This window comes from Magallana gigas, chromosome 6 (genome assembly GCF_963853765.1).
Source record: "Magallana gigas chromosome 6, xbMagGiga1.1, whole genome shotgun sequence".
In the NCBI taxonomy this organism is placed as follows: Eukaryota; Metazoa; Mollusca; class Bivalvia; order Ostreida; family Ostreidae; genus Magallana; species Magallana gigas.
Genome location: NC_088858.1, coordinates 34,914,516 through 34,928,805, shown reverse-complemented (window position 1 = coordinate 34,928,805; position 14,290 = coordinate 34,914,516). Strand labels below are relative to the sequence as shown.

Sequence of the window (14,290 nt, the reverse complement as noted above, 5' to 3'; positions counted from 1 at the left end):
TATTTTAATATAGTAGTATAGATATGTTTTATGGTATCACTAAATATTTGTTATCTGTCATTGGACAGCGTTCCGTGTGTTTTACCTGTAATTCTAAAAAGTAATGGAGTGGTACAATATAGAACATTACGAAAAAAATACAAAATCTTACAGAGGGAGATTATCTTCATTCTTTTGAGTTAATTGAATCTGGTTCAGCCGACTTATCGAATATTATTGTCCATACAGCTGTCATATTCTAAAAATAGCAATATAACTCACAACAACATAAAGAAAACTGTCAAATATGGTTTGATTCTTTCATGTATTTGAATATTCAACGAAGATAAATTTACTTGACTTTGGAAAGATATACTCAAAATATCCGAAAGACTCCCTTGCTAAAAATCACTTTTAGAAACTATACAGAGAAGAAATCTAGAAAATACAAATGTTGTTAGTTTAAACAATATATTCTTAAAACGATGGTAACCCTACATGAAGAAAATATTAACTCTTATTGAAAACTGATATACAAGCTGGGAGACATTGAAAGAGATAACGTCTCGGAAGCAGTTAACCCACCAACCTAGGTCTCCCACTTCCAAAATTTAAACAAACCGAAACCCATATTTACCCATCGTTAAAACAGCTAAAAAATATTCTTACAAAACTGGAAAAAGAAAAATGTTTTCATAAACTTGATATATGAATGAAGTCAATACTTTGATAAATGACGGTATAAATTATAAAAATCAGAAGTAAGAGAAAGTTTAAATAGAATCATCATACATAAGTGCGCAAAATTAATGAATATCTACTATTTGTGTAATGGTAAAACAAAATCCCTGTAAGTTAACGGTAAGTATATCAACTTTCGTTTCACCTGAAGAAGATGTTTAGTTCTTGATACTACCCGAATTACTCTTATTGATTTAGTATGAAGCATTTAAAGGTCTTCAGCAAATCATCGAAGACATTGCCAATTTACCACCAAGTTGAAATGAACTAGGAAGTAAAGATTTCAAAAGAGAATTACTTCGAAAGCACCAGCATTAGTGTACACTAAAAATAGATACTAGGACAAAATAATTTCATGACAATTATCTTCCTCAAAACTTTGTGTTACAAGTTTGTTACCGACTGCTACTTATGCTTCTTTATTTAATACCCATTGTTCTGACTTACAGGCTGTGCCGATCTATGTAATAGATTAAGTAAATATATATTTAATTATGTTTAATAGTATTACTATAAACGTGTTAACCATCATCTGGAATTCACAAATAAATCATTTATCTGTATTCACAAAGGGTAGAAAACAATAACTTATACATACTATTATGTAGAGCTTAAAAAAAAATCACTTTTGAATGACTTAAACATCAATTTGATATAGAAAAAAGCATAACTAAAGCATAACTAAATCTCAATATAAATATCAACACGACATTAGTTTTTGTCTTATGTATGAAAATTGTGTTATACAGGCATTGTTCATTATGATTAACTCTTGTTACGAGAAACCCCCACACTTTTTGGCGACATACATACATGTATTATGGTGCGACCTGACAAAGGATGACTGCACTTAAGGACATTTAAACATTGCGACAAAATAAATGTGAAAAATGGGAATATTTCTTTTAACTGTAGGAATTGCCAATGTCTTAACTGCAACTTTATGTAATTACATCAATATAAAGTTCATATATACAAAAAACGAAGTCGTTTTCATAGGTAGGAGTCATTACATTTTCTTGAATTTCCATAGAATAATGAGGACGCCCACTTTTTTACTGACTTAAAGGGGCATGCTCACAATTTTGGTTATATTCAATTTTTATTTACAATGCTTTAGAAATGCATTTCTAATGATCAAGTTGAATTTGAGAGTTAGTTGTAGAGTTATAAGCAAGATACTGGATTCACAATTCTTTGTTTTTGTTTACATAGGTTCAATATACCAGTAAAAAATCTTTTTCAAGTTGATTTGTCTATCTACTTATTTATGTTCAGAATATATAAACAGTTCTTAACGTTTAACACATTCATTTTAAGTCTTCAACTGAAATTTTTACTTCAACATCCTTAATGTAAACAAAAGCTTTGTTTACAAAGCAAAGAAATACAAGCTCTGTAAATCGCTTATAATTCAACAAATGACATTCAAATTTTGGTTGACTATTAGAAATGCCATAGTAAAGCATTGTAAACATTAAAAATGGGAAAACAATTTTTGACCAAAATCGTGACCATGCCCATTTAATACATAGTCAGCGCTTGTATATCTATTGTTCTCCTTTCAATGGTAGTTGTATATGTTTAAATATAAGCTTACGTTAAAAGGAGAGTAAGAGACAAACATTCGCTCATGGTAAATCAGACAAAATATTGTTTCTTTTTGCGTTCACGTTCTCTGTTTTAAAAGGACTTTGACGTGTAGAATATCATAATTCACCACGTGATTTCCAACCCCAGGTAATAGAGAGAGAGAGAGAGAGAGAGAGAGAGAGAGAGAGAGAGAGAGAGAGAGATGTTCAATTATAGTATCGCTAGTCTAATCTTAGGCTACTCCTTACGAAAGTAGATCCACCCTCCATGCATATTAATAAGTCTTATCATCAATCAAGTACAAATAAGTCTAAATTCGAAATTGTTGCAGAGTAGCGAGGGTAAGAAAAAAACGAGTTATTTTATTTAAACGCAGTTTAAAACCATTATGACAATTTTTCGATTGTAAATTGACCAAACAATATAACATATGACTTGAAGTAAAATTGAGCAAGCAATAAACATAACAATAGTGACCGAAAAAGGGCCCAAAATACGGCTTTAAGTTCAGAAATCCTTTATTGTCCTGCCACAGTTCACCCCTCTTGATAGGATTGTTTAATTAATTAGTAGTTTACTTTGACACTTTTGACATATCATATACATCAGTAACCTGAACACTTTATACACAAATAGTTTCATTTTTTTCATCCAATTGTCCATTTTAATATCTCAACATGGTTGATCACTAATACTCAAAATAGATTTCGATTTCCTAAGGTCTTTGTAAACATTTGATGTTGGGGGTACGGCGCGTACCACGTTAGGGTTAACCATATTCAAACTGGCCCAGCTTCCCTTGAGTGTACTTTGCTCACGGTTTAGACGTCCAAATCGTAATCTTTAAAACAAAAAACAAAAAAACAATTAAAAACGTGATGACGATACATAAATTCAGAACTGATTAAGAAAATGTAATTCTGGTTTTTTCCTTAAACTAAACATAAGAAACTTTTATAAGCTTTTACCTTTTTATCTTTTTAAATACTATGAAACCAACAATTGCAACAAACAACACAAGAGTCAAAACAGCTATAACTCCAATGACAATGGGCATAACGTCGGGGTTATCTGTAAAAATATTAATAACATTTTTTCAAACGTGTATAATATACAGAAGTCATCACACTAAACAAGATAAGTATAACTAAGCATGGAAAGAAATAAAAAAAAATATAAAGAATTAACCAATCTGCATCCTTTATATGGATAAAAAGACATATTGAAAATAAATTGTTTAACACACTCGCTGTTAAACGCATTTATTTAGAGTTCCGATGCTGATAACGAGTTCAATATTTGCTCCGCCCCCGTTGAACAACGATTATATAAACTCTCATTAAAAGACTCATATTTTTAAATTGTGAATAAAATTATACGATAATACTCGAAATATTTAAAATAAGGTACATGTAACCAATACTAGGGCGGGTGAGTTACTGCTTGATTAAAAATTACCCTTCTGCTTTTTGGATGTTGAGAAAGGAGATGCAGCTGCAGACGGACTCGTGGATGTTTTCGTCACTGAAGTCGAAGGAAGGGAGGAAGACGTTGAAGACAAAGGTGATGTCGAGGTAACAGTTGAAGAATTATCATTTTCTGTAAGAGAATAAAACTGTTCAATCAACAATTAACCAAAGCAACATTTGGTGAAAAATTCAAATGCAAACTAATGGACTTCAATCAATTACTCGTACGAATGATCTCACGGTTTACAAATAGCTTTGATATAACTTTTAAGACATTTTGCCAGCAGCCATACACATGATACAGGCTCTAGTTGTATTTTTTTTAAATATCCAGAGATAAAGACATTGCACGTTACTAAAATCATGCAAGTGAGAAACATTCAACTCTTTTTAATGTTTGATCGTTGTCTAAAATAAGAATAATGCTTTTCTATTGAATTCAAGTGGTTTTTTTTTCAAAAGGTATAAATCAAATGTCATCGATGATATGTCAAAAGCAAACGTTTTCAATACACGTAAACATGACACAAAACAAAATACACAAATGCACGTTTAGTTTAAAATAATCACAAAACTGTCCTACCTGAGCAATCAGTCATATTCTGACTTCCTTCATGTTTCGTGGTCAGACCGCTAGGACAAGACTTACATGAGGACTGACCAGATTCATCTTGATAGGTACCGACAGAACACGCCACACACACTCCAGATTCTGAATATGTACCCGGCGGACAATCAACTGGAATTTTAAGTAATTTTAAAAACTCACTGTATACATATCGTCTAAGTAGACTGGTTGGTCAACATATTAATCATCAGATCTACCCAAAAAATCTAAGATATAGTGTTAAGCTATAAACAATTTTTAAATAAAGAAAAAATCTACATATTTTATAATAATTTTCCGACATGAATGTGTTCGCGACCCCCCCCCCCCCAAAAAAAATAGAATATTGCGAAAATAACCAAGTATACAAATGGTACATAAATGGTGATGTTTACTATACATTATTTTGTTTAAAGCTGACATGAGTTCATCAATACGCAATATTTCCTTTTTAACTCTGATTACCGCCATATTAGTTGTCAATTTCTATTGTTTTACTCGATCATCTCTTCTCACCCCAAGGCCGAGAGCACAATTCATGCTTCACTGCATTAATGTATTTCATTCACTCGAGTGGACGGAAAGATTTATAGAAACGAATTTTGAACAAGAAGAATATGACCCACTGCACTAGTAAGGAATATCAAATGAAATAAGAAACAAAACGGACTGAAATCCAGGCACACATACTTCAAAAATCCTAGATCATTATAGAACGTTTTCCTCTATCGAACTGTTATGGCATCGCACATGCGCAATCCACACACTGTAGGAAATCGTGCAGTAACAACATGAACTTTTGAAAACGGAGTGTTTTCTAGAAACTTATAAAAACGATGTTACGTTGTTACTTTCTTAGATTTACTATTACTTATCTACTTTATGCCTGCCTGCTCACTTCTATACTATTACATACAAAACTCAACCTTTCGTAAAGAATAAAACAGGTCTGGAGTGTACAATAATATGTAAGCGTCGTGCACTCTGCATGAACAACACACGCGTTCGATGTGCACACTTTCAGTGCAAGATAATACAGATACCTCGCAAATTCTTTCAAAGAATAAACCTCTTTTGTTTTGATTGTAGTTTACCTTATTCTTTTTTGACTAAATAAATATATTTCTACAACATGTAGTTCTATCATTTAGAAGTCTGTGCAACCTGAATGCCTTGATCGGAAAGCAAGCGATCGAAACTAATATGTCGATTATATGTTTTTATGGGTTCATGTCAGCTTTAAATATCACAGTTAAACACATAACAACATTTGATCGGTACAGTGGTCCATTCAATAAACAATTTAGTGGAATGTTGTATTTGTAACTTTAGGATTCAAAATATTACGTTTTCCAAATTAAGATAAAATAATCTGAAATCTGCTTTGTACGGGTACTTAATTGGGATTGTAGCACTGTATTTAACATGGATATATATTTTTTTTAGAATTTAGCTTTTATTCTTGAAATACAAATATTAAATCCAAAAGCAATTTTAAGACAAGTAATGTAAAAAAGGGTCTTTTATTCTAAAGAGGGCATGTACAATTTTACAATGTTTTGATAAAAAAAAAATCCGTGGTTTTAAACTTGAATAAGGACGAAAAGATTAAGGTAACTTTATGTTCTTACTGCAAAATGCTTTGTTTCTTCCTTGACCAGCGGAACACTCTACCAAAGAATTTGTGGTCACAGCTGTCGATGAGTACTGAGTGCCACTGATCTCAAACTGTAGAATACTGTGAGTACTATTGATCTGGATTGCCGAAGCCTCTAAACTGGAAATACCCACCAGCAAATCATATAAGGGTTGGCTGACTGGAATAAAAACACAAATGGGCTAGCATATTGTAGTGATTCTGAGTAAAAGACAAGCACATTACCTAATTAGAACTTACCATTCTGTGATTTTTCAAAAGCCTCCAGATCTAGATTGTCGCCCGAGGTCAAAGTTTGAGTAAGAGTGATGGTTTGTGATGACGCGGATCTTCGGCGCCGTCCAGTAACTGAACAACCTGTAATTCACAAACAATGATATTTATTTTTCGTTATACAATCATAAAATGTTTTTTGTATATGTTGAAAATTAAATCAAACGTTTATGTACCTGGTGTTGATACATTGATGGAACAAGAACCGTTTACAGAGCACGGCAAAGAAGATTCCAAGTTAGTTTTCAGTTGGGATGACGCTATCACAGCGTCTACACAGGGAATCCCGGGTGTGTACTGAACAGAGGAAACAATAGAAATACTTTTTGGAGAATTTGCACCTGTTAAAGAGAAGGGAGTCTTCTTATATATTGATAACCAATATTTCAGATTACTGCAATTTTAAACACAATGTCTGTCCTCTTCGATAACTTACGTCCACAAGACGGCGGATTTCCGTTCCATGTGTAGGAGGTGTTAGGACCACATACGTATACTGGAAGTGGTTTATGGTCTTCTGAAAACGCATATCCATGACGACAGGACACTAAACAAACTTTATGACCGTCAGAAAAAGTTGAACAATTAACAATGTTCCCAAATCCCTTTTTCAGTGGAAGACAACCTTAAATTGAATTAAAAAATATATCTATAAATATTGTACACGAAATTTTATTTATTTCTATGTTTTCAAAATGTTTAACGTAGACTACTTACTTGGACACGTGTCCGTGTTACAAAACACTGTTTCATTAGCACCAGTTGAATCACAAGGTAAACCATCGGGATCAGGCTTCGGGCTATTGCATAGCCGATATCGTGATTTGATACCACCACCACAAGAAGCAGAACATTCAGAAAATGATGTCCATGGGCTCCAACCGCCATTTACTTAACGATTAAAACAATTGATTACAAAATAAAACAAACTCTGTATTTGATTATATTTCTGAGAGAAAATAAAGTTTTATACGGGTAAGAATTAAAAAAAAAATTAACAGAAGTACCTATTTGAAATTGACACCGGTCTCCTTTATACCCAATCTGGCACGTGCAAGAAAAATTGCCTGCTGAGTTAAAACATGTTCCATTGTTTTGACAGGGACTGTTTTTACAATAATCGGGCTCTATTTGACACCTTTCTCCAGAGTATCCGTCTTTGCATTGACATTTGTAAGCATTCACCTTGTCTACACATGTGTGTCCGTTGCATGGATTCGAATCACATTGATTGATATCTTTTAAAAGAAAAAAAGAGATTTATATGAATTTTACCACTCATGATACATTAGTATTCATAAAGAAATTAGCAATTCTATTACATACTGTCACAGATACTAGGAGATAGAAATGTTGTTGTTGGTTGAACTTGTGACAAATTTGCAATGGTATCCATTGAAAAAAAGGCATTCTGTCTATATGTATGGCATGCGTTGGAAATAGTGGCAACCTCAGTATCAGATAAAGTTGTGAATTCCACATGGTATCCAGAAATGATGTATCCTGTTAAAGGCAAACTGTGGTGTCTTTCATATGATCAGCGGAACGATTTATGGTAGAAAAACTGTATATTTTATGCTAAAAGACATAGAAAACGTCACTCTCTTAGTTTTACCTGATAAGGATTCTTCATTTAGCATTATGAACATTCTTGAAGATCGAGTTGTCAGGGAAGATGATAAAGGTATTGAACCAGAGACCGAGGAGGAAAAGACTCGAGTTCCGTCAACATAAACGACGACGGTCTGACTAGCAGAATCTAGTTGTATTGTAACATGTGACCAGGTCTCTCTTGGTAGAGTAACTCCTGTAGACATAAACTGGCTACAATCAAAGTAAAATCCCTTCATGTGTCTTTTATATTCATTGAATTCAGGGTGAAGTGTAAATATAGAAAATAAACAACAAAATGTTGTACAAAATGTTATGAAATACACTGAGCATGTTAACGTACCGATTGATTTGAACAAATAAAGAATCATGGTATTGAAATTCAATTTTGACGAATGAGGAATCAATACGAAGAAGGGAAAAATTCGCCATGGTCTTTGGGAGAGCAATCCAAGTAGACACAGAAAGTTGTTTTTGATCTGTTGTTGGTGGATCAAAATAAATCTGTTGTTGGGCCTTCGTAAATTGAACATCAAAGTCTGTAAAACAAAGACTTTGGGTGAGAGAAAGTTTTTTTTGAAAGAAAATAATTAATGATATTTACTAGCAAGTGAATTAAATTATTAATGAAAGATTAATATTAATTGATTATCATAAAATAAGTACATGAGCAGTTGGTTGTATCAGTAGCTCCAGGATAAGCCGTCGTTTTTCCGAATGGGCATGACATACACGATGTCGACATCTCTTTACTCTGGTAAAAGGACCTGGGACACAAATGGCACGGCTCCAGTCCAGTTTTGGAAAACTCACCCGGAGCGCACTTCTCTGGAAAAAAAAGAAATTTGTTTGAATTAACCAAACAATCCCTGCCACACAATGTTATCATTAAAAATATGTAAGGTGATTTTACCGTTTTAGTTATCAGCTTAAGATTTTTTGTTCTTGATAAAAAAATAGAACAAATTGACCAAAATAATCACTTAGACAGTTGGTGGTATTCATTGACCCAGGTTTTTCCGTTGATGTTCCGGGTGGACAAGAGGTACACGTGAGATCATCTGGACTTTCTTTGTATGTTCCCACCGGACAGTCTCTGCATCGGGGATTCATTGGATATGATGTATCCAGAAATGAACCCTCTGAGCAAGGAACTACAAGAAGTTTTGTATTAAGGAATATACCAGAATCATGATTGAACCTTACTTAATGTTTAAACAAGGTTTTAATATGCCTCAGGTATTTATATCATTAAGATCCCTGAAAGTTTGAATTAAAAAAAAAAGATTCTTGCACTATAAGCAAAGTTTTAATCATACAAAATATTACCACATGTAAGCGTGGACCAACGAATGATATTCCCCACAGGACAATCTGGATCGCTGTATCCCAATGCAAAACTACTAATGTCAGGACTCAAGCCGCTAACAGTTAAATTTCCAGCTGTCGCAGACGATTTCATTACTTCAAATAATTTTTTCTGGATTTCCTCAAGAAAATAAAACGTTGAGCCACCGGTAGAGTTGAAATCGTACCAGGTTGTCGCCAGTTTCACTTCAACTCTTATTTCATGTGTACTTCTTTTGGACAGAACGTGTTCCAAAACAAAATTGACATCTCTTTTCCTTCTTTTGCCACTCACTGGACCACAAGTGACTTCTGTATTATTTACATTGCAGTCAATTTGTGAGGGACACACGCCATTCCAGCCTTGGGACTCAAGGAGTTGCATCTGGTTAATGAAGTTGTTTTTAATCTCCACAAGGACTGTGGGATCGTTGCAGTCCCCAGTATAATAAAAGAATTCACCCAGGACAGTTGTCATTCTTGGTCGACGAAGTTCTGCAATTATATATCAAGCAAATGCATCTAAGGTTTGATTACATTGCTAAATTAATTTTATTTAATATTCTTTATTCATAAAAATTGCATACGTGTACATCCGGGAACTGTATTTGATGGAGTGTATTCTCCCAGTGATTCAGAGCAGGTAAATTGGCCCGTGAAAGGAGCTCCATTTGAGCCCACTGTTCCAAACGGGATATCATATTGACCAGAACATTGCATCTGACACTGCATCCCAAACAACCACGTTGCGCATGACATGGCTCCATTTTCGGGCGCCAGAAGCGTATTGCAAGGGTTTTCTGAAAGATTTCAAAACAACATTGATAGTTTTGAAAGTAGAATATACATATTTTTAGTCGATAAAAATCTAATAAAGGAAAACAAAGAATGCGGCTTACTTGAGCAGTATGGTTGTAACCCTCCCATATCCCAATATCCACGTGGTGGGGTAAAGCTGTCGTTTCTTTCACAAGTTATTGTTTCATTGCCAATCAATGGAAAGCTACCCATACATTTCAGCTGGCATGTAGAGCCATACATGTAGCCATCCGGACATTGATAGAAAAGATACTTATCCGCAATCAGAGGTGGATCACAAACAATCTCTACAATGTCGTATATGCTGTTATATAACAAGGGCAGTTTGTAAAAAAGGAAAAAAATAGTCGATGAATTGATAAAAATACCTTCAACATTTACGAAGAAAATGCACTCAGGAGATCGGTTGCCGTTTGCATCAATGGCTTTATATCGTATTTCTGTCAGTCCTAGTTGAAAACTGGATCCCGGAGCAGCTCCCTTTGTTTGGGAAACTGTTACTGTTCCAGAGTTGTCTGTTGCCGTTGGCGTTTGCCATGCTACTGAGGCGGTTTGACTCATCTTATCCGTATAGGCGTATATTGTTTGAGGACAATTCAATATTTCAGGTGCTTCCTCATCTAATTATAAATTTCAAGAATGCTAAATTATTTCTTTTTGATAAGCTTTGTTGCATAGAAGTATGCAATGAAATGATGTGCAAATAAAACTATATTCAGTATAGTACAAAGTATGCAATAAGACAGATCGTAAATGTGTACAGTTTGGGATAAAAATAAACTACCTTCACAATCTGGGAGATTTGTAGACCATGTCTTATCTTCTTGACATGTAGAAAATATGATTCCAGAAGATAAACTATACCCACTTTCACACTGAGTCACACAAGAACTGTCATACTTATGGTTGCTGTGAGTACACAATGGCGATCCGTTGTCCACATCAAGTTCTGTTGCATTGATAGGGCATGTGATAGCTGTGAACAAAAAGAATAATTTCTACGCAACTGTATGGAGCAGCATTTGATAGTATCAATGTATGTTTCCCTTTGTTTTTACAAAACAGTTATAATATAGTTATAATATCAGACATTATAATAAAACATAACAAATGTTACATACACCAAATTAGTGTTGCCATAATTCTTCTGTGTGATTATGTTCCCAATAAAAATCGATTTTAAAGAAATATGATATCAAGTGTTTCAACCTGCACAAGATGGGACAGCCTTGTCTAAAATTGCTTTGTTGTCGCTAGATTTGTCACACATGATTTGGTATGGAACAGATGATGGTAGGGGTTCCATTTCGTAGCCTTCAAAACATCCGACTGTACATTTTGATCCGTACATAAACTCTGATCTGTCACATCGAACGTACCCATGTAACGGCCACTGGATAGGGTCACAGGTCAAAACTAGAAGTAAATATCTGAATTTCATCATTTACGAAAAGGGTCTTAACTTTTAGTTTATTGAATAAATTGAATTTATTGATAAAATTTAACAATACACCAAATACTTTAAAAAATAATTGTAGTCACCTGTTATTCTGAATGAAAAATAACAATATGTTGTGGCCCCTTTTCTGTCGGAGGCGGTGTATATTATTGTGTGGGAACCTCTGCCAAACTGCGTTCCTGAAGCACCACCTTGAACCTGATGGGCCCTAAAACAGACGAAAAGAGAAAGAATCCTTTAACTATTGTATTTTTCACACTAATAATAAAAACTCATATCGGGATCGTAAAAAGGTGAATTATAGCACTACGGTTTGATAACTTGCGCCAACTAGATAGACAGTTATTTTAATTCATTTATATATAATATTATATATATTTTTTACAAACTTGGTACCTTGTTACGTAAAATTAATGACTGATATTAGAACCATACGTATGCATACGTTAAAGATCCGTCCTCAGGGTCGCTAGCGGTGGGGGTGTTCCACGTCACGGTGGTTGTTGTTGTCCCCAGGTCTGCAAAGTATTCCTCATTAGCTGGACCGACGCATGATGAAAAAGATGGGGGCCGATTTGGTTTCTCCTCTGTAGTTACATATTTCATTTCAAAATTAGATTATTTTATTAATGGTTTAAATCGTCTTTGACAGGTTATAATAAATAAAGGTTGGGGGAAATATTTTCCCCCAACGTTTATGTTTTACAAAAGCCTAGCCTGTTACATGTTTAATACAATATTTACACTAGTTTGCAGTCAATAAATTACACCTATTTCTGTTCTGGAGACTAACAACACAATTTTACGTACCTTTGCAGAAAAATACACAGATAATTCCTCCAACAACTCCTCCAATAACTGCTCCAATAACGGTTCCCTTAGGTCCAAAGATTGAGCCTATTTTACCTCCAATGGCGGATCCTGGCCCAAATCCCTTTACAAATTTGTCGAAACCTGAACTCCTTTTGGTTATGTGATGTGGACTATTAACTACCAAATTCTGATCTAAAATGCATGTTAAATTTTTCATGTGAATGATTTAAAAGCGTCTATATTTATTCTGACTTGTGAAAAAATTCAATAACAAACTTTAAATCACCTTTTTTAGGAGTAAAAGATCTTCGGCCAACCAATTCCAATGACATGTTACTTTTTTGGTCAACATTTGGATTATTTCCAATCTAAAAAGAATTTCCGGAATTTAAAAAAGCTCAATTCATTTTTAATTGTGACATGTATTAAAACGTATTATAACTCAAAAGTTTATTAGAATATGATTTAGTTTATATAGATTGGGAAAAGATATTAAAAAAAAAATACCTTCAAATGCTGAAGAGCCGTAAATCCGAATAGATTCAACACAAGAAACGCTTGGAAAATCAGGTTCATTGTCGAGCTATGATTTCCTCTGAAAATGTCATATGATAAAATGTGTTTACACATGTATTATTAATGTTAATGAAACAAACACCTTGTTTAAACATGAATTACAACACAAAAGAAACAGGATTTAAAAGATAAAGAAAAAAAGGTTGTACAAGGTTTAGATGCTTGAATGTTGGTGTGAATGGAAAAAGGGTGCAAAAGCAATTCTGCTTACATTATTAAATGAAATTATGTTTGATTTATTTTTCACTATGTTTTAAAAAAGAAAATGCAAAACAGGGGAAGAAAAAACCCTACAAACTAATTAACAATTAGATTTTTTCTTCTAAAAACTATAAAAAGAACAAGGAATATTTTTACATAATACCGTTAAAAACTTTTGATCTTCACAAAATGAAAATTGATTCATTTATTACAGAAATTTTGAAATAATAAATTCTAACCTTTTTCCGGCGTGTTATACACTCAACGTCCTGGTTGCAATTGATATTGATCAGGCCTTTTTAATACTTATGTATGATGGATAAACAAATCAATTAGTTCAAGGAAATTTAAATTCTTAATACTCTTTTACAGCGGGTTTCCCAATCATTTAAATATAGACATTGCTTCCCTACGTTCATATTGATTGATAAATATTACATGCAAAATATTAAAATACATATATTTATTTTATTGATATAACGTTTGAAAACAAAAAATAGAGAATGCAAAAATTATGATTTCAAAATTACATTTAAATGACTGGTTAAAAAAAAACAATCATGAAAAAATTTATCATTAGAAAAAAAGACAGCCGTATAAACAAACCATTAAAAGAAAAGACAAAATAATGTGTAAATTTATGATCAATTAAGTAATCTTGATTTATCATGATAGAAATGCTAGATTGACTGGAGTAGGGCATCCTTAGAGGATTGATCAAGTACAATATACTTAATTGTACCATGTAAGTTGAAATCTCTGTGATCTTTTTAACATTGTATATTAATTGTATTTATTTCTGATAAAGCCAGACTAATTGAGAGCATGCACATTACCATGTTTTATTGTACATAACAATATAAGTGTAGTAGTCAAACCGGAAGCTCGCATAATATAAGTCGGCACGTAAATCATCTTAACACGTTAAACAAATTAACACGTTAGTTTCGTATAAAGTAAAACGTGGGCAATATTGTTCTGATAAAAATAACGCACTTTTATAGTTTTTATAAAACTATTATTTTTATTTATGAACTGTCTTATAGATACAAACTTTTACTCATCCCACAACGTTAGTATTGACGGTCGGAGGGGAGGCAGTCTGAAATTGCTTAGGGTTTCAAAGAGTTCTTGGAAAAAAGATC

The 14,290-nt window shown here is 33.3% G+C and overlaps 1 protein-coding gene across 1 annotated transcript; it reads right to left on the bottom strand.

Annotated features, from left to right (window-relative positions):
• Positions 1-1,529: 1,529 nt before the first annotated feature.
• Positions 1,530-13,442, bottom strand: LOC117689189 (sushi, von Willebrand factor type A, EGF and pentraxin domain-containing protein 1-like). The gene is made up of 27 exons (XM_034469297.2): positions 13,385-13,442; positions 12,876-12,963; positions 12,655-12,736; positions 12,366-12,560; positions 12,001-12,142; positions 11,639-11,763; positions 11,306-11,512; positions 10,881-11,072; positions 10,465-10,716; positions 10,177-10,383; positions 9,865-10,077; positions 9,260-9,772; positions 8,914-9,084; positions 8,597-8,758; positions 8,274-8,469; positions 7,935-8,143; positions 7,646-7,822; positions 7,327-7,557; positions 7,037-7,210; positions 6,756-6,944; positions 6,496-6,660; positions 6,287-6,403; positions 6,021-6,206; positions 4,366-4,521; positions 3,772-3,912; positions 3,282-3,384; positions 1,530-3,154 (listed from the first exon to the last, which is right to left on the bottom strand). The coding sequence occupies exons 2-27, from the start codon at positions 12,942-12,944 to the stop codon at positions 2,986-2,988; spliced, it is 4,743 nt and encodes a 1,580-aa protein (XP_034325188.2). The 5' UTR covers positions 12,945-12,963; positions 13,385-13,442; the 3' UTR covers positions 1,530-2,985.
• Positions 13,443-14,290: the final 848 nt, after the last annotated feature.